This window comes from Corvus hawaiiensis, chromosome 13 (genome assembly GCF_020740725.1).
Source record: "Corvus hawaiiensis isolate bCorHaw1 chromosome 13, bCorHaw1.pri.cur, whole genome shotgun sequence".
NCBI classification, from domain to species: Eukaryota; Metazoa; Chordata; class Aves; order Passeriformes; family Corvidae; genus Corvus; species Corvus hawaiiensis.
The window spans coordinates 10,933,089-10,953,270 of NC_063225.1; the positions used below are offsets into that span (position 1 = coordinate 10,933,089).

Below are 20,182 nucleotides of genomic sequence, written 5' to 3' on the forward strand. Positions count from 1 at the left end.
CAGCCAGGCTTCCGGGGCTCTGCCATCTCCCCCAGCTACACATCTGTGACATTTGCAATCAAATTAACAGGAAACACACCTCTCTTGGGGTCTGCCAGTGAGAGCTGGGGCTGGAACTCACCCCTCGTGTCAGTGTGTGCCCACCACCCACACAGCTGCTCACACAGCCTTGAGCCTGCTCAGGGGGCTTGGCTCAAGGGCTCGTCCGCCCTCCCCACAACCCACAGTCCCAGTTAAACACGGACACTTGGATCTGTGCCTTTCTGCTCTGAAAGTGAGTGTTGGTGGAGTCAGCTCTGCTTTCCCCCTTCCCTTATCTGTTGGCTGTGGGCAAGGACCAGCTGGAAGAAAGAGCCAGGACCCTCTGGCTCTTCTGGGGGATTCGAGGCACACACCAGTGCCACCAGGAACCAGCTGAGACAATGCGAGTTCTCAACCAGCTTATCTGGCTGTAGCTTGTTTTTTGCACCCAAAATGAGCTGAAATAAAACTCTACCAGACTGCTCTACTACTTAGTGTTGAATTAATGACCCTGAGCTTGTACACATCCCCAAAATCCTTTTCTTCCCCACCTTGCATGCAGCACCCTGAACTCAGAATTACTCCTTCTACACAGTTCCCTTTGGTCGATACTTGAGTAGCCACCCAGGCTGATTTACCTTGATAGCACAGTCCATTTTCTACGCATTTATTCATGAAGCTCTTGTAACTGCTGGCTGGAAATACATCAAATTCAAATCTAATGCTGTCCCTGTTTAAAAAAACCCAACAACAACAACAACAAAAAACCCAAAAAAACCCCTCAACCCACAAAAAATCTCTCTCTTCTCAAAGGTGAGAATTTTATTCTGGTCTGAACAATAAGGAAACACTTAAATGCCTAAAAGAAAGGGAATTAGACTGAGCTCCTGCTCTGAGCCTGGGCTGTGGGGTGACACAGAGAGCATCAGTCTCCATCCTGCAGGACAGTATTGTGGAAACTGGGCACAAGCCCGGCCACAGAAAAGGGACTAAGTGAGCACTCTGCAGTAAATATAGACCCAGAGTTCTTAACTGCTAAATGGAACTTCTTCCTTCTCTTTGTGTGGGTCTTCTCCACCCACACAGTGTCAGTGAGACGGCTGAAGGCTCCAAACAGGAGGGTTCATTCTGCCACCTCCCACCACCCATCATCTGCAGATCATTTCTGGAAGTGTCTTGTCTAGGCTTCAGGATCCACAATGCTTTATTCGTATCAAGCTTTGCTTGGCTCTTGGCTCTCACCAGAGGATTCACACATACCAGAAAGTTTGCTAAGACCTTGATAAGACCTCAAACATCACTTCAGCCCATGGACAAGTCCTTGTGGAAGTCCCACTAAGAAATCTCTGCTGCTCTCCAGCACCACCACACAGCTTTCCCTTCTGGCCCCATCTCCTTGAACTAAACAACCTGCACTTTAAAATCTTTTTTGGATGTAGTGCACTGCTCTCATGCTGGGGAGCACCGTTTTGATTTCAGGCTTATTTGGGAAAGTTTGCTCTCAGATCCATATGCTGTGGATAAGCTCTCCCAGCATGGGTGGTTTTCTTGTCCTCTGGCTGCTGGGCCAAGTGTGTGTTTTGCTGCCACAACCTTCATCCACAAATGCAAAAGAGTCCAAGGGCTGCCCAAGGGGTTCTCCTTCCTCATAATCTCTCCCACACATATGCACAGATTATCAGCCTCACAAAAGCTGAGGGCGTAAAGACCAAAAACATCCTCCAGAAATAAATGTGCTGGAAGAAATTGCTGCGTCCAGGAGTTTGGGATCTGTGTATGTGACTCTATTCAGAAACAACACCACCATTACTCAAATAAGAGTAAACAGGCAAAATAACAACTGTTGATTCAGGAGAGCCATAACGTTACAACCCACAGAGGGCTGGATGCTGCAGCCATCCAGGTGGAATTCCTGCCAAAGTACATGGGTTTACATGGGATTATATTCATTGGACAAGTACCTTTACATGGTATTCTGCCTTTAATCCACACGCAAACACCCAGGTGAAGGTTGGAATCCCTGTTCCCTCTCTGCAATATTGCTGCTGTCCTTCAGCATCCTCTACAACACACACGTGCACACCTGCCCTCAGACACACCCGTGTTGTCTTGCCAGCCACATATTCCTTATCTGTGAGCTTGTCTCAGTATCCACCTCTCCACTTTCTGCTGAGGAAGGTGCACATCAGCACCTTTTCCTGCCTCTCTGGTCTCTGGAAGTGAAGCAGCCTTGGTAAAGCCAAAGTTTGGGCAGTTACTGAAAGTCCCAGTAGGGGAATGTACTGGAGGACAGTCAGGATTTGGCAGGGAGTTTTCAGAAGGTCTTGTCTAGAATTTGTAAATGCCCTTCTAAAAAGGGCAAAAACAAAAATTTGAAACAATGCTGGTACCTGCAGGCAATTTATAATGAGCTGAATTTGTTTCTAACTTCTTAATCTTCCTCTGCAAGCTCAAACGGCAGAGTTTTCCAAGGGGGGGGAGGAAGGAAACTGTCCTTGTGACCTCCAGAAAGAGATGCCTGACCCCACTCTGCTGCAGCTTCCTGAGTGATACAATTTCTATTGCTACAAGGACTGAACAAAGAAAGAAAGAAGAAAGCAAAGGCCCAGTCTCTGCATCCCCATCACTGACTGAGATGAACAGGAGAGAACCATTATCCACTTTCTTTCTAGAGAAGCCTATGACACCCCACAGACCTGGTGCTGTTTGGGATTGTAAGGACCTGGTATTGAGGGTTTTTAGAAACTGAGCTGACACAGAGCAGGAATGCCATGAGGGCCAGAATTAAACTCCCAGCCCAGGTACCAAAAGAGATCCCAGGTTTGGTGCAGATGAGGGATGTGATCCCTCAGCTATTTAGCATGTATCCAGGAATTCAGCCATCTCCAAAATACTTTTGTTCCTCACATGCTTAAGTATCATATGGCATCACAAGCTCTGGGAAAGGTGGCTGCACCTGAGACAAAAGTGAAGAACATGTATTTCTTACCCAAATAGGCAGCTTAAGCAAGAGCCAGCAAAGCTAAAATTAAAAGAAAGAAGGAATGAGGGGAGATCTGTGATAATTCCCCCCCCCCCGTTTGTAGCTATCAGAAGAAGGAATGCTCTACTGAGTGGTCTAAATATGAATTTAGTCAATGGTGTTCAGCAGAGAGCCCCTGATGTGGGACACACCATGGCAGGAAAACGTCCCCAACACAAGGACTGAAGTCACCATGCCATGAGAAGCTCCGTGATTAAATTCTAGGTGTAGCCAGGCATTACTATCATTGGCTTAATGGGAGAGGCTCCCTCCAGGCACATCCTTGGCAGGGGAGTCCATAAAAAGCTTCCAGCCATGTCCCCCTGACACAGCAGAGAAGCCAGGGGCCTTGTGCATTTAGAGTAGAAAGCAAAAAGAAAAAGGCACTGTGGGCCCGGGGAAGCAGAGCTGCTGGGTCAACCTCTGCCAGTCCCACGGGCTTGTATTTACTTGGACTTGGAGTTTCAGCCATTTAATGGGAAGAGAAGTCAGAGGGCAGCAAACCCTGAGAAGATCCCCACTAGAGACAGCGGGGAAAGCAGAAGGAATTAAAGCCATCTCCTGCCTGGCATCATCCCTGATATTGGCCAAAGAGGAATGAATAGGAATGACAGTGTTGAAAAGGAGATCACATCCTCCAAAATTTAGCCAATCTGTCAAGAAAAGCCGTCCTCCACAGCAGTAGCAGAGGATAGACAGAAAATAATGCTTTGATGCCAAAGACCCTTCTTCTTCCTCTGTCCTGCTTTCCTCAGTTCCTGGGAAGATGATTCCCACCAGCTGTCTACATGACAAGGACTGGTCCGCACACAGCAGAGAGTGACAACAAATAGACACCTCAAATCACAAACTGCAACACAAACAAAACCAAAACCTTATGACTGACCCAGTCAGTCCCATTCCTCAAACAAATAAAGGCTTCCCAAGATTTCACAAAGGGAAAACATCTCTGCACCGCAACAGGAATGCACATGACTCAAAATTCCATGCAACATATTTCCTGCCTAGGTATATCCCATATCAACTTCCACACAGAAAGCAGCTTAAATCAGTTTTATATTTGCTTTCCTGTCCCATTTATGTGTTTAAAGATCACGGTATTCTGGGGAAGAATGGAAGTGTCATTATTTTTGAGGCTCGATAATACACGTTACACATCACAGAAACTTGTATTTCCCCAACAGACAGGAATATCAGTCCGGATTTGATTAACATAAAAAGACCCTTACCAGAAAGTGAGTAATCTGTATTAGTCATCCTCATGGCTGGAGTGTAAGATACACTTGGCATGTCATGGCCCTTCTCCTTCTGTTTCCGTCGATACCACACAAAGAGTGCCAGCAAGACCATAATAATTAGAAGGAGAATAATAATTCCAATGATTGCTCCCACTGAGTGCCTCTCTGATCCAAGAGCAGGACTAATTTTAGTATAGGGGTTTAATTCTTCCATCATAAGAGCCGCTGTTAAAAGTAATTCATAACACACTGTAAATTGAATCGTGCATTTCATTTTTGAAACACTGTTTTTTTAAGGCAAGTAGATCATTGGAGAGGGGAGAGAGAGAGGGAGAGAGGGATTTTATAGTTAGAATCCACTGTACCTTGATCACATCGGATTCCTTTGAAGCCTGGACTGCAGTAGCAAGTGCCTGTGACATGGTCACACGTTGCATTGTTCATGCACTCACACAGTTGTTTGCAACCATAACCAAATGTTCCTGGAGAGCACTCTGGGGAGCCAAAGAAAAACACTGGAAAGAATTCTACTGTTTTCAGGAATGGGCACAACACTTGCCATGGGAAATTCAGTAGAGAAGTCTCCCTGGTTTTAGGATCTCTAGGATAAAACCCTAATGTGAAATTATTATTATTTGAAAGCAGAAGCTAAATGTATTCCATGTACAGTTTATTACTTATTAAGCTGTAATTTTCTGGAAAATTCATACAATGAAATCAGTGATAGGGACAAAGGCTTTAGAAGACTTTATATATATTACAAATGTTCAGAGTTTAACAGAGCTTGAGCTCAGAAGCTGTAGACAACAGAGCTCAGCATTTTTCACCAACCCACCTGTTTTTTTTTCATGGGGGGAATTGCAAAGAAAAGTTTTAATGAACCTTTATATGAACCCAATGGCTTTTACCAAACAAATGCCACATGCTTTCCTACTCATCCCTACTAGTGCCAGGAGGTGAACAGAACACTGCAGGTGGAATTTCAGAACTGAGCATCTGAATGGTTTGATTTGCTCTGCTTCCATGTCAGGTTCTTAACAGAGCAGGAATTTCTATCCTGTCTTTGTGTCTCTATCAAAGACAAAATGACTGAATGTCCAGCTGAGAAATTTATTCATACAATTACCATGATGGGCTATTACAATAAATCTGTAGGCAGCTTACTGTACTTCTGGAAGCACTATTCAATAACAAATTGAAACAAACAATGTCTGTCACATCCCACTTACTTCCATGGAGAAGCTGCATTACTGAAAACATGCACACTTGCTATGATCCTGTGGAATATATTGTTCAAGATGTGACTCCTTGTGTGTCAGTGCAAATGTTTTTCATTGCATGACAACACGTCCCCAATGTCAGTCTCAAAGTAGCTTCTGGGAGCCAAAATTTAATATTAAGTAGAGAACCATAGCCAGTATCTGTTTTTTGATTTGCAGCCTGTGTTAAAATTCTATCTCTTTCTTTAATCTCTTGGTACTCAAACAAAGAAAAAACCAAAATTATTACAATTAATGCTCATTCTTATATTAGCCTGCAGCCTACTTAAGATAAATAAGGCCTAAATTTTGGGATTGCACCACAGAAATGATGCCTGCAATTAGGCATTTCATCTGCAATGCAGTGTGACTGTCCATTCAGCAGGATTTGAAGAAGGAAGGAATCTTAATGAAGAGATTCTTTTAGATTAAACAGTAGAAGAACAAGTAAATAAATCCATTTGTAGTTTGGATAGAAAAGAAAGCCTCAGGCTTTGTACAGAGGTCAAATTATAAAGCAGGTCCTCATATAAAATCTGCTATTGTGCAGTTCTTCGTGGGACTCTTTAGTTTCGTATTTTGATTGTGGCTGCAGTAAAGGGTGTCCCCAAATTTCAGAAATTTTGCCACTTACAGAGTTACAGTGGTGCTGTGTGCAATACCCCCCAGAGCACAGAAATTTGGCCCTGAGATACTCACTTTGCTAAATGCAAGTGTGTGCAAAAACATATTTATGAACTGAGTTACATGCACAAATACTTCCATAAAGAGCCACATAGCAAGCTACAGTTAAAAAGCCTTCCCTTGCAAATCTAGCAGGAATATTACTGAACTACCTTACTGCCAAAAAAAAGGAAGGGAACCCTGTGGACTTCATGCCTTGGGAAGGTGAGATGAATATCACCTGTGTTTAGAATCCCAGAAAGTGTGTGAGAATTTTCCTTGTGAATTACTGCACTGGACAAACAAGTAATTGTTCAGCTGCAGCACATCCAGTTTCCATGACCCTCATTCCATGTTCTTTAAAGAAGGTATTTGGCACAGCCTGCTAAATATTCCAGTGGGATATGGACAACAATTCCAGCAAGAAATTCCAGAACCCTTGCAAGGTAACTGAAGTTCATTGAGAAACACTTGCTCACTGCTCAAGCTACACACAGACCCTTCCCAAAATGGCAAGCAACCTTGATTTCCTTGATCTGCTTTCATTGTAAAGATGAATCTTTATTTGGCCCATGTCTACATCATAACTTCTGTGGGAAAGCCCCATATCCCCAGTATTCCTTGGAAGGCAGAGAGCAGAAATGACTTATTTCTTTTAACCCTTCTGGCTGTCTTCATGCATTGGGAAACCTGGAGCTGTTGCTCTCAACAGCACTAACAAGGCCTGAGGCAGCTTTAGGGCTGCTTTTGTATTAATTAGGTACAAATTGTTTGGGAAGGCCCTATCTAATCAGCACTGACTGCAGTGATTTGCCTTCTGTCACCTAAATTTAGTCTGGGAATGAAAGGCCCAGTTTGCAGGGATTCACTGAATTTCTTTATGCTCAGACCATCCAGTTTTCCAGAGGCATCCTCTCTTCCCTATGGATTACATAAGGTGCCTGGAGTCACCATCCTCCTGACATCAACACCTCATCTAAGAGCCTGTTTGTGCAAGAATTCTGAAATACACCCCCCTTTCTGGAGAAAGAGAGAACTGAGGTCACTGGTACTTACTCTGCTCACACTGTTTGCCTGTAAATCCCGTCCTGCATGTGCACTGCCCAGTGATGTGGTCACAGTCAGCTCCGTTCTGACACTGGCACACATTGGCACAGTTCTTTCCATAAAAAGCAGCTGGGCAACCTTTCAGCAATTAGAACAAGGAAAGAGTAAGAAATAAGTTGAAACCCAAACTCAGATGTGTTATCAGCACGAAGTATGTGGGTTTACAAATCTATGGATTTTCAGCCTCTGTATGTTTCATGACATTTATTTGATGGTCTAAATGCAGAGATAGTGACAGCCAATTTTCTTGAAGTAATGTTTCTCATCTTTACAGAATTGCCTCTTAAGTGTTTCAGAAGAATGAAAACTTGACCCATCTATACAAACCACATTTTCCGGAAGTGAAAGAAGATGCTAAACAGAAACTCTCTGGAAGATCAAGGATCAATCAATTACTTGCAAGTGAAAGAACCTTCTTAAAAGGCTCACCAGATTTCCTCTTTCATACTGGTAATTTGGCACTAAGGTGACAAACCTCTAACATTTTCCTAAATCAGACCACAAATACTGGGGCATTAACGAGCAGGGACACTGACTGTGCAAATTCTAACAATGAATCAATAATCTAAATTATTTCCCCCTCCTTTACCAAGCGCCAAAGGCATAAAAAACCTTGGAAAGCTTCAGGACTATTTTCTTTGGGGTGATGTGAGGTTATCAGGAGGAAAGAGCATGTGGTTTTCCAGGGAACACTGCAATACTTGAAAGAGACACGAGGTAGCAGCACATACTTTGACAGATTCCCTGTCTCTGAAAGGCTTACGCTGAGTGCAGTAGAGCCCCGTCCAACCATGGGTACATCTACATTCTCCATCGTAGGGGCTGCACAGTGCTCCGTTGTGGCAGTTGCACGAATGAAAGCAATCAGGGCCCCAAAACCCAGTGGGACAAGCTATGAAAATAGAACACATTTTTCAGCTGACAATAAAAAAAAAAGCCATGATACTGTTTTAATGCTGTGGAGGAGCAACAATAAAGGGAGAACCTGTGAGACACCAGCAGAACCTCGCACTGCTGACTCCTAGACAGTGACAGGTCCTTCACAGACAGTGACCAATCCTTCCTGGACAGTGGCCGGTCCTTCCAAACCACCAATTGCTCTGCAAACCCTGGTGCCACCCTGTAACCTCTCCCATGCTGTCAAGCCCTGGCACAGGGATTTCTCCCAGCAGGTCGATGGAGGGATTCTGCCCCTCTGCCTCACTCAGGTGACACCCCACCTGCAGAGCTGCCTCCAGCCCTGGGGAACAACATCAGAAGGATTTGTAGCTGCTGGAGTGAGTCCAGAGGAAGCCACAGAGATGCTCCCGGGGCTGGAGCCCCTTGGCTCTGGAACCTGACTGGGAGAGCTGGGGGTGCTCACCTGGAGAAGAGAAGGCTCCAGGGAGACCTTAGAGCCCCTTCCAGGGCCTAAAGGGGCTCCAGGAGAGCTGGAGAGGGACTTGCGACAAGGGATGGAGGGACAGGACAGAGGGGAATGGCTTCCCGCTGTGGGAAGGGTTAGATGGGATATTGGGAAGAAATTCCTCCCTGTGAGGGTGTGAGGCCCTGGCACAGGGTGCCCAGAGAAGCTGTGGCTGCCCCTGGATCCCTGGAATTGTCCAAGGCCAGGGGCTTGGAGCAGCCTGGGATAGTGGAAGGGGTCCCTGCTCATGGCAGGGGGTGGGGCTGGATGGTCTTTAAGGTTCCTTCCCACCCAAACCATCCCAGGATTCTGTGATTCCATGATCCCCTCTGTAGGGCAGGAAGCAGGATCAGGTCTTTGCTGCACTGAGAACCAGTGACCCTTGATACGACCCCACTCTGTTCTCTGGCCACTCTCCCTGCCTCTCTGGCATTATATGTGAAGCCAATTTAGGCAGGGTTGCAATATATGGAGGTAATTTAATTTTCTTTTTGACATTCTGGAATTCTTGCATAATAACGCCCAGCTATTCAGGTTTACTTTGCTATGCAATCAACCACTAAAATTACCACATTCATTTGAAGCACAGAGTGCTACTCCAATCATGTAAAAATGTAAAGAAAACTTCTTCCAGTATGAATTCCCATCCACAAATTCAGATTGCTTTTGTTGTTGGGGCTAATATTAAATTAAAATCTCTGGGTCTATTTTATATTTCAACAAGTACAATATTAATACATTTTAAAAAGTTATTTTAAGCCTCCCTCCAAAAAGGAATGCAGTAAGTTACAGTTATTAGTGCCAGACTAAAAGATCTGAAATTATGATAGCCCTTCAATATAACAACTATATTTTTGCTTTAAAAAGCACTTTCCATTGCTTCCTGCTAAAGACATGAATTAATAAGGCACAGTTCCCAGGAAACCTGAAAGTACAGATACCCGGCCTATTTCCATGGATGCCAATGGCTTCATGGATGATAAATGGAAGTTTCTGGCATTTGACAGACACCTCTAAAGCCAGAATGAACGGCCAAAGAAACTCTGCCATGACATAAATCAAACAAAAGGTCACTGGACTCACACAATGTAAAGCTGTGCAGGATTTGGCCTGAAGTGTTTGTGCTATAAGCAACTAGAAATACTTTTCCAATGCCTGTCTAAGGCAGAGCTGCAGGGGCTGTTAGCGAATCCAGAACTGGTCTGGAGTCAGAGCTAAAATTATCTCCTGTGCAGCTCTGGCTTGGGGTCATTCCAGGTTAACCGGAGCCAGGGATGGAAATAGCCCGGGAGGGGAGGCCAGGTGCCCACAGGAGCCTGGAGTGGGACGGGGTCGCCTTGGGAGAGGTTCACTTTGTGTGCAAGGAGTAACTGAGCAAACAGCCACGTCCCCTCTGCTCATCCAAAACACAGAGCCACGGCCAGGTCCTGCCTCCTAAACTGGTTCTGCTGACCTGGCCTGCCTTGCTCTGTAAGGAAAACCGTCTTTTTTCAAGGTTAACAGACACTAACAGCCCTTTCTCAATTACATGGCCAAATATAATGAGGAATATGTGCAGCTTTCTGTCTTGTCTTTTCTTTTCTTTTTTTTCTGTTTCTGACTGACAGCAATATTCTGCCTGCAGAAGACACACAATAAAAGCAAAATTACAGCCGTCTGTTTTTATCCGATTCCTGCTTTATCACTTGGAGTTTAATATATTTTACTCTGGAATGCTGTCTAATATGCTAGTTGTATCCTGAATATGAAGTAACATTTCTGAATGATCGGATATTGCCTCCCTCTGTGATCTAGCTTCAATTAAGGGATGCTCGCAGGAAATGACACTTTGGGATCAGCAAATGCCAATCTTCTACCTGGGCAATTTTCAGAAAGAAATCCTCCATCCCTACAAGGCCACACTGACTTTTACAATTAAATTACATTTAATAGAAGTATTTCAGCTGCCTAATTTCTGAATTCTGGGGATTTAGTACAGGAAAACATTTACTGGTTAATAATGTCTAAATGTAATAGCTGAAAGAAAACGATTTCAAAAAAATAAATAAAAAGGAATCCAGCTAGAAATTAAAAGGGAGCATGGAGCTTTCTTTTCTGATAAGAGCTTGTGACCTCCCTTTCCTGGCTTCTGCAAACTCCAAATGCAGAAACTAATTCAATCCAAAGCTAACTTAGATTAATTAAAAGAAATCAGCTCTAAAGAGAGTAAGGCACTGGCTGTAATACAACAGGGATTTCCCCAGAATCTGTCTTTAACTTTCAGAAAGCACTAAACAAACACAAAAATACAATCTTTGAAAGCAGAGGTGGAAAAAACCCCTTTGCTTACTCTGGGAGCAGTCCATCCCTATCCAGCCTGGGAAACACTGGCATGATCCATCAATGGGATTGCAGGTCCCGTTCTCGGTGCACTGACAGACCTCGGCACAGTTCTTCCCGTATTTCCCACTAGGACACACTGAAAACACAAGGCAGTTTACTGCAGGCTCTTCAAAAGGACTGGGAGGAAATCACAGGACTCAACATTTAGCAATTAGACATAAAATTAATTACAAAATTTTTCTTTGATGAAGCAAAATTCCTCCAGAAAGCAGGAACAGGCAGAAAGTATTCAAGACCATTTTGCTTGCATCCCAGGCATAAAAACAATAGGAAAAAGTCATATCAAAATCCATTTTTCTGCTGGAAAATGGAGCTAATATAGTAATAAGATTGCAAAAATTGAAGGGCAGTATGGAAGGATAAAAAGAGGAGAGACAAAACAGAGAAAAGGGATCATTGGGAGAGGAAGAGAACAGGAAAGCTGAGGAGAATTCAAGGAGTAGCACCCACAAATGCGTGGCTGGAAGAAATTGATCTGGTTCCTGAGGATTTTTATATATATATATGTTACATACATGTTTGACTGAGAGCTATTAAACAGGTGTGCTGCGCCCTAACAAAATCAACACCTATCCCTAACTGAAGCTGGAAGAAAAGAAACTCTAAATTTTTTTCCAGAGTCATCTTCTAACATTCTAAGCACAGTGACAGAAAACTAATAGACATGTAGATCTTCAACCTCCCACCAAATTATTGGAAATCTTTAACGTTAAAGTTGATGGAAAGCTCTGCTCAGTAACGAATGAAATGTTTCGTTTCTGGGCTCTTATTGGCTGTGTTCCTTGACAAAAACAGATGTATTTTCAAAACAAGATAAAACATACAGTCCATCTTTGCAAAGAGTGTAACAAATGGAACTGGACTTGTATCCTGGTAAATAATAGCAATGTCAAAAAAGTGATTAACGCACTTCCCTGAATTATGCAGCTCTTTTAGCACTTCAGCCTCTCTCACTTTCTCAAAAGTATTCTCTGCAGGTGACCTCAATCTATCCAGACTGTGACTCAGCCACAGATTGAAATACTGAGCTGTGATTCATTGGCTTTTATATAATATGCCATACTCTGCTCTTACTACAGCAGAGCATTGTTTTCTGCTTGCCTTTCTGTAGACTGTGGACTTATCTGTAGGAGTGGATAGAGTTGGGTTTGGCTTTCACACTGTGTGCTAAACAGAACAGTTCCTACGTGAAAAGAGATAAAACTAAACACAATACACAGTCATGATGGAAGAAATACACAAAAGAGAGAAGGAAAGCAGAGCCCTCCTATCACAGCCAGAGCAAAAACTGATCTGTCAGCCCAGCTCTTGGACAGGCCACACCAGTATTCCCTTCCAATGCTCTGTATAAAGCAGCTCCAGGCACTGTTTTATGGCATCTTTGAGATGGAGATAGGCAACATCACCTTGACGAAGGCTGGGTTTCATATGTACAAAAAATGTGGTTCTCGAAGGGTGGCCTTAGAAGAGGAGCTGATTTGGACTGCAATATGGAATACTGATGGATCAGTGCGAGATTTGTGATCCAAGCAGATCTGCTGGCAAAGGAACCAGGTCACACTTTGGTGCTTTGTTGCACACAAGCAGAGCAGGCAGAGGGGATCCCCCCCTGGGAGCTCCTCTTGTCTCTGGGAAATAGGATGATGCCCTCTGGAATGTCAGCACAGAGGGATGACAAAATGGTTGTTCTCCCTAATTTAAACAACCTGGTTGTGGACTGACAGAGTGACTCTTGTGAAGATGTGAGATCCAAATCCAAGCACTTTTTAAATGTCTCAATCATTTTTAGAGAGCTGTAAAACAAGGTTTAATGCTGCTTTCTTCAGGAGCAACCTGACTGTACAACACAGATTGTGATGTTAATTAGCTTGAAAAGCTCTGAAGTGGGACTCCCAAAGTCCCTGTGGGATGTCAGGTGTGTTCTAGCAGCGATAACAAGTTATTATCAACCCATCTTGCTCTGTGATTGTGAAAGACATTCATGAAACAGCTGTTTAGTTGTTTGCAACTTGGAATCCTTGGCACAACCATGTCAACCTGTGCAGTTTTGGGGGTTACACAGCTCCTCACATGCACATATTGCTGGTGGAAGAATGTTCCTGCTGCCAATGGCACAAGGAGATGAAAATTCCAAAGTGAAATCTTCATTTCACGTTTTTCTAATGGAAAACATTAATTAGCATTTTTCTTTCTACAAAATAAAGTTACATGCTAACTCATTATGACAAACTGCAACACAAATTGATTTTAATTAGGACATGAATATTTTAAAATTAATTTTCTGGATAGATCAACATTTCAAAGTAAAACCAGAAGTGCTGAACATCTGAGCAAAAATAAAATAGTTTTCTTAAGAGGATAATTAGACTTGCTTACGCTTTGAAATCTGGCTAACATTTCACATAAAATGGACAAATTCACTGAAAAATGTTCATTTTAATAAATTAATTGGTGTAATGTTTAGTTGACTGTACAGCACAGGAAAAAGAAAACATGGTTACACTTAATCTCTGCTTAATGATTTTGGGTAAGTGCTGCCTGCAATCCCAATGTACTGAAAAGCAGGTCATTGAAAGTGTCATTCAATTCTGGCAGGGATGGTGACTTCACAGGGGCAGTGGCCACTACGAATCACCTCTTTTAAATAAGTGTAGAAAATACCCACTGCAGTATGCAGCAACTGAGAGTGAAGAAGGCTGAATGATTTTGTGTGTATTTTTAGGATGAAAATGAAATCTGTAGTTAAATGTGGACTAACTTTCAAAGGTACAGAAAGGTGATGGGCGTTTGGGGGAGCTGAATTTCCTCCTCACCTGTGAAAATGAACTCACTTCTCTGCCTCACTGCAAACTTTCCTGCCTCCTGCACTTGTGTCCATGGCTTTAGCTATTCCCAGCCAGGTCCTGAACAGTGTAAATGAGGTTCTGGCACAACTGGGTGTTTGGGATTGTGCACCTGAGCTGGCCTTTACCATAACCGGTACCTCCACATCCTGCTGCAAAGATCACATGAAGGTGCCATCAACAATCAGGTGAGGACAGGCTGAGCAGCAAGAAAAATGATTGGATACCCATTGGATGCTGATGTATTTACAGCAAGTGTCTCATTCCACAGTCATTTCAATCCAGTGTGGCAGACCTGGTTTATTTATGAAACCAGGAGCACATCGTATTTACAAGAGGGTGACTGAGTACCTGTTTGCATTTTCCCTCCGGAGTAAAGATTTTCTTGGGATCTAAACTGCTGAAACAAGGGAAAAAGGCAGGAATCTTGGGATGGGACTCACTGCAGAGTTACAGACACTCAGGAAGGGAAGTGGCACTGGGGGTGGTACCTTGGTTGCAGAGAGGGCCGGAGAATCCCGGCAAGCAGTCGCAGTGTCCAGACACGTGGTGACAGGGGCCATTGCTGTGCACGCACTGGGGACAGGGCTGGCTGCAGTGGTGTCCATAAAACCCAGGGGGGCAAACTGAAAACAGAACAAACCAAACTGTCATGGGTTTTCCAACGTTTTCTCATCATTGAGAGCTTGAGAATTCTCTGTCTTAATCCCAAACCAGTATTACTTAATTTATCAACCACAGTTTTGTGGACAGCTGAAATGATGAAGCCTGTTGGGTTGTTCCATGTCTAATAAAGTGCAGGCTCTGGGTAAAACTGCTCCTGTGTTCAAACATTCCCACCTTCCTTCCTCATGGAAGTCCTTGACTGTTTAATACCACAGCGGAGTTCTCAGCAGCTTCTCTCTTTCAGGACACTCATTTGAGTCTCTCTAACCTGAACTCTTTGACAAAACAGGAGTTTAAGATGTTTGAGACCTCACAGCAGATATGGTTAATAACACACATTCCAAAGCTTTTAGGATAGGAAGGAAAAGGAACACTCACCCACACGTACAACAAGAAACTCAGAACACCATTCTATTGTGAAACTGAGCCAAGAAATCAGAGAAGGTGTATTAGGAAACAAGATTTTATGTCAAAACAAAAAAAAGCTGATTTTCAAATCTATCTAGTGCAATGCTTGTGCTCAGCCAGGGCAGTCATTTTATCCATTTCATGGCAGGAGCAACAATCATCAAGTGATGAACAGAATCTAATAATTGTAATTATGTAACACCACACAAAATCATCTGATTTGCATCAGTAATCAACCCAGATAGCTGAGTAAACTTGTCATGAGCTGTGTGCTTATTTTGCCTAAAATCTGGATTGAAATTATTACAAAATTTGTACATCAGGTATGGAGTCAGGATTACAGCTTAGTATCTCTTCTAAAAGCACATTTTTGCTTCTAAGAGCATGTAGAGTGAAAAAGCATCCACTGTCCAAACATGCATTGCAATAGATAACACAAAGAAATGTTAAATTGCAGTAAGTGGCAGTAAAAATAACTTTATGTGTTTTTATTTTTACTCCTGTGATTCTCTGTTCTATAGTTCTGGCTCAATGGTTACTAAATCATGTCTGTTCTGTTTTTCCAGCAAATGAGAATTTTTTCTTGGATTGTGTGTTCTCTGAGGGTGTCAGGCTCTTACCCGACTGCACATTTCCAGCTGGAGCTTAGCTGACAGGTTGGTTGATGATGCAGTAGCTATAAAACAACCTGGATCATTCCTGGGGACATTTCTGCAGACTTAAAAGCACTAAACCATCCCAGTGTCTCATGTAATCCTGATTACATGGACAGAACAAGTTGGCTGAGTATCATCCTCAGTATCACCCTCAGCTCTGCCTTGTACAGCTAAATTCTGTTTCTAAATGAATTTCCAAGAGAAAAATACGGATGATTTTGAGAACAAGCTTAGCAAGGTCTCCTGTTCACCAGGTATTCTTGAGCCTGAATCCCACAGAAGAGGTAGAAGCAAGCTGGATTCCCAGGCCATATGCTCACAGAGGCAACGCCAGAAGCATCCACAGGACCCCTCTGCTGTCACCCCAGTGGGGAGGAAAATTTCTCCCAATGGGGAGAGATCCTTAGCAAACACCCTCAGGGAGCAGCCTGATTCCTGGGCTTGGGGGACAAGGTTTGCTCTTGTAGCCTCTGTGCCAACAGCTGATAGAACTAAGCTGGGTTTTTTTCATCTCAGAAAGGTCAGAAACTATTAACTTCTGGAAGTTTTGCACTCTTAAGGTTTCAGATTTGTAAAACATTTTCTTCCCCAACTCCCTGAAGCTCTGAGCACCACATTTTAGCCTTGGAGAGAGGTTTTACAGCTACACAGATATGCTGAAGCACCTGGAAATTGGGGTTTATAATGGAAATACTTATAGGCCATTAACTACAACAGTGCTGGAGGTCATCGTTATAATGGCTTTAAATAAAAGCTGTCAGCTACAAATTATTTTTAGAGATGAGTGTGTTCTGGTGTCAAGTGTAACCAGTGAAATCAAAGGGGATATATGAACTGGGCATGCAGAATGTCTTACAGGAAGAAGAAATGCTGGGAAGAAAAGAAAGACAAATTCACTTCTTGTTTACATGGGAAGATGGCTGGTGTAGTTTGGATCAGAGAATTAGGGTCCCTATGGGGAAAATGCAGCTTTCCAGATAAAGTAAATGAGAGGATTTTTATCTGCTTGGTACATTTTATTATGTAGCAGCAGAGCATCAAATAGGAGCTATTTTGGGCTGCTATGTTTCTTTTTCTGGCATGTAAGAAAACATTGCCTTGTTATTTTGATGCCAAAGCTCATCCACTTGTCATTATGTGATGAGTGGTGGCTGACTCTGTTTAATAGGTCTGACTTCACTGAAAACCTCTGTCCTGCCAGCTTTGGTTTGTAAAGGTGTTGCTCCTCCTTTCAGGTCACCTGTGACCTCCAGGTGCAGTGAAAAATAAGAAGAAGAAACACAAGGCACAACTCAGTGCAGGAGAGCCTTGACTCCTTGATGAAGGAACATTTTTTAGGCTCTTTTGCTCTTAGGAAGTCATGAGCTAAAGCAGCTCAGAAATTGTTGGTTTGTCTGTCTGGTGTCATAAAGGAGCATTTCTACCTGCCTTGCTTCTGCCAGCTATGGAAAATCTTACTTCTCTGGCACAGGGGTCCTCTGTATCCGGGTGCACAGTCACAGGTCCCATCCTCTGGGGAGCAGGATCCCCCGTTCTCACAGCTGCAGGAGATGGAGCAGTTGGGTCCCCAGCGGCCCTGGGTGCAGATGTTGTCACAGTGGATGCCTAAGGACATAAAGCCACACGTTAGGCTTCCCACAACTTTTACTCTGCTCATTGATCAAAGAAATGCTTGGCTGGACTGATGCCTCACAGAGCCAGCGAGGGAGTCTGGGAAGGAAACAGCTCCTCTTTTATCTGCTTAATAAAGTGAAAATTAAGAAAATGGCAGAGAGGTGAATTCTGTTGGTGTTAGTGGGCGCCTGTTCAGTCCTCAGCACCACTAAAGAAACTCTGCATGTCATCTGAGAGATGAAGGTCAGGAATTGCTTTAAAGTCACAAAACAGCTCAAATAACTGGTCTGGAAATAGGCAGTTGATTGAAGCCTGATTACTTACCTGTTGTGAATTGGAAGACCATAAAAAGAAAAATCAGGATTTTGCAAAAACACGTTCAGTATTTGGATTCTTGAACACAAGTAAATTCAGCTCTATTTTGTGTTCTGTTCCCTTCCTGGCTTAAAGCACAGTGCTCTAGGGTTTTGTGCGCATACCCCACATCCACCCAGAGCTCCCCAGCTCTGTGTGAATGAATGGAGTTCTGAGCCAGCAAGTGGCCATATGTGAGCCCAGGCTGAGAATTTGCATATTAAATGGAGACTGAGACCTGCCAATCCAGCTTCCAGTGGTTCCCAGGGTGGTTGTTTGATATTTATTATTATGAAAAGCAAAGCTTGGAAACACCAAAAGAAGCACTCAGCCAGGAAACTTAACATGGAGCTTCTGGCATGGTTTCAACTGGTTTTGTTTAAACTGATGACTTTTAAAAACAACCTTGTGCCATGGCTTGTCACATACAAATGTGATTGAAGTTGCTGATCCTGCACACCGTGTCCGTGTCCGAGAGGCTCTCACTCCTCTGGGATAAGGCAGTACCAATACCTGCAATTAGCAGGGCTATTTGCATGATCAAGGGCTTCTTGGATGGGTTTGCAGAATCATGAACTAAGAGGGGCATTAAGCAGTGCCAGCTGCAGGGAGTGGCACTGGCAGGAGCACTGACAACAACAGGAAAAATGAATCAGAGACTGGTTTGGATATTTTCCTAAAAATGTGACCCCAGCGGGAGCCTCGCCCTGAGATTGGGGGATACCCACACATCCCAGCTGGGCTTCCAACCCTGAGATGTTCTTTATCATCCATGCACATGTCCCGCTGCACAATGGGATCAAAGCAGCCCAGGGCTCCAGGAGCCCCATCCGCAGCCAGGGGTTGGATTAATGCAGCACTCTGGAGAAACACAATCCCAAGTAATTCCCTCCAACTCTGATAACTTCATCTGGATGCTGCAGGTAATGCACTGCATTTGGGGAACTGTGATCTGTACAGTCACCAAACTTTGAGGATTATTAAATCAGCTAAAAGTCATTATAAACACAGTGCAGTTTCAAGTTGGTTTTATAAATCTCTGAAGTTAATACTGTAAGAAATACTGCAGAGCCAAAATTTCCCTTTTCTGAAGATTAATCACACAATTATAATGTCCCTTCCTAGAAAATCTTAACCAAGTCTGGCAAAAGTACAGTTTGAAATGTGATTTCTAGTAATACATGATCTTAGCTTTATTTATAAAGAGGCACAGACCATTCTGTACAGCTTAATAAAAACCACATTAAAATACAGTAAAAACTTAATACAAGCTCAATTCCTTCATATTCAAGTAAATAAATCTGGAAAAAGGGACTGTGAAAAGAGACAAGGAATATTTGTATTAGTAAAATCAAGAAAAACAATTATTTTAAACAGTCTTCCCCACTCCCTTTGAAATCAAATATATTCTTGGATTACTTAAACAACAAGTGCTTTGTGTGTGCATTTATGTAATATATCTGCAGTGCTCTGTAATTAAAAAGCCAGGCAATAAATTGTAAGTAAATAAATGTGGTTTGTATTTATAAATACACAGATATGATCATTTATAGCTTTGAGTCTCTGTGTGAGCTCCCTGAACTGAAATTCAGACACAAATACAGAAAAATATGCATTTTTCCTCCCGATTGCAGCATTCAAATCACAATTCTGTCATTGTGGATGGGCTATTTACAAACGGGGACAATTAAACAGCATTGTTTCTTGTCTCTTTTGACAAAGTTTGGGTAAGAATGACACTGACTCCTTTCCGGTAGAAGGTATCTGAATTAGAATGCCAGGGCTGTTCCTTGCAGCAGCGAAGTCCTTCCTTTGGTAATGAGTAATGAGGGATGTCTTCCCTCTCCTAACGAAGGCAATGAGTCATTGTGGAGCTGATTGTTGTAGCAAAATATAAAGGCAGAAAAGGAAACTTTCCAGAAGCCACTGTCACCCATTACAGCCCTTATTTATTTATACATTTCCACAAGACAACCGAGATGGTGCTGCAATCAGGTTTTACTACTTCTTATTACTCTAAGTTAATTCTCATGGAAGACTTCATTTTTGAAGGCTCCTACACACATTGAATTTCAAATATAAATGAGAAGTCAAAATTGCATCTGGACATGCAAGTCTTATGGAATTGTGCTGGAAAAAGCACCTTAAATTTACAATTCCCTAACTTGACGGTGTGTGAAGGGGGAGTCCATCCCTCCCAGCTACTTTACAGTCCGAGACAGTAAAGCAGCAAGATTCTGTAATGTAAAACTTTAATATTTATTTAGGAACTTGCTGATGAACCTTTCTGATAAGCAATTAGTTTTCAATTTCCAGAACTACAAAAATTGCTGAAGTTGACACACCCCTGTATTACCTTGTGTTACAATCACAGATTCTTAATTTATGAACAAAGTCCTGGTTTCCCATGCATGGTGTAGAAATTAGAAAGACAACTATCAGAAGAAGTCCTTGAAGCTGCAGGAAGCAGTTCTATACATAAACTCTATTGCCCGGATACCAGGGAATTATCTGCCAGCCCGAGGCTGTGGTTCACAATTGCAG

General features: G+C 43.0%; 1 protein-coding gene across 14 annotated transcripts in view; it reads right to left on the reverse strand.

The window, feature by feature from the left end:
* The window catches only part of MEGF11 (multiple EGF like domains 11), a 255,759-nt gene that overhangs the window by 20,915 nt on the left and 214,662 nt on the right, over positions 1–20,182 (reverse strand). For all 14 annotated transcript variants that reach the window (XR_007206509.1, XM_048317360.1, XM_048317359.1 and 11 more), the window contains 7 exons: positions 17,129–17,275; positions 14,432–14,566; positions 11,045–11,173; positions 8,074–8,202; positions 7,260–7,388; positions 4,647–4,775; positions 4,273–4,506 (listed from right to left, as the gene is read on the reverse strand). Coding sequence is in view for 13 of the 14 variants with exons in the window: in XM_048317360.1 (XP_048173317.1) it covers positions 4,273–4,506; positions 4,647–4,775; positions 7,260–7,388; positions 8,074–8,202; positions 11,045–11,173; positions 14,432–14,566; positions 17,129–17,275 (1,032 nt within the window). In the remaining variant the exon portion in view is untranslated. The remainder of the gene's footprint in view (positions 1–4,272; positions 4,507–4,646; positions 4,776–7,259; positions 7,389–8,073; positions 8,203–11,044; positions 11,174–14,431; positions 14,567–17,128; positions 17,276–20,182) is intronic.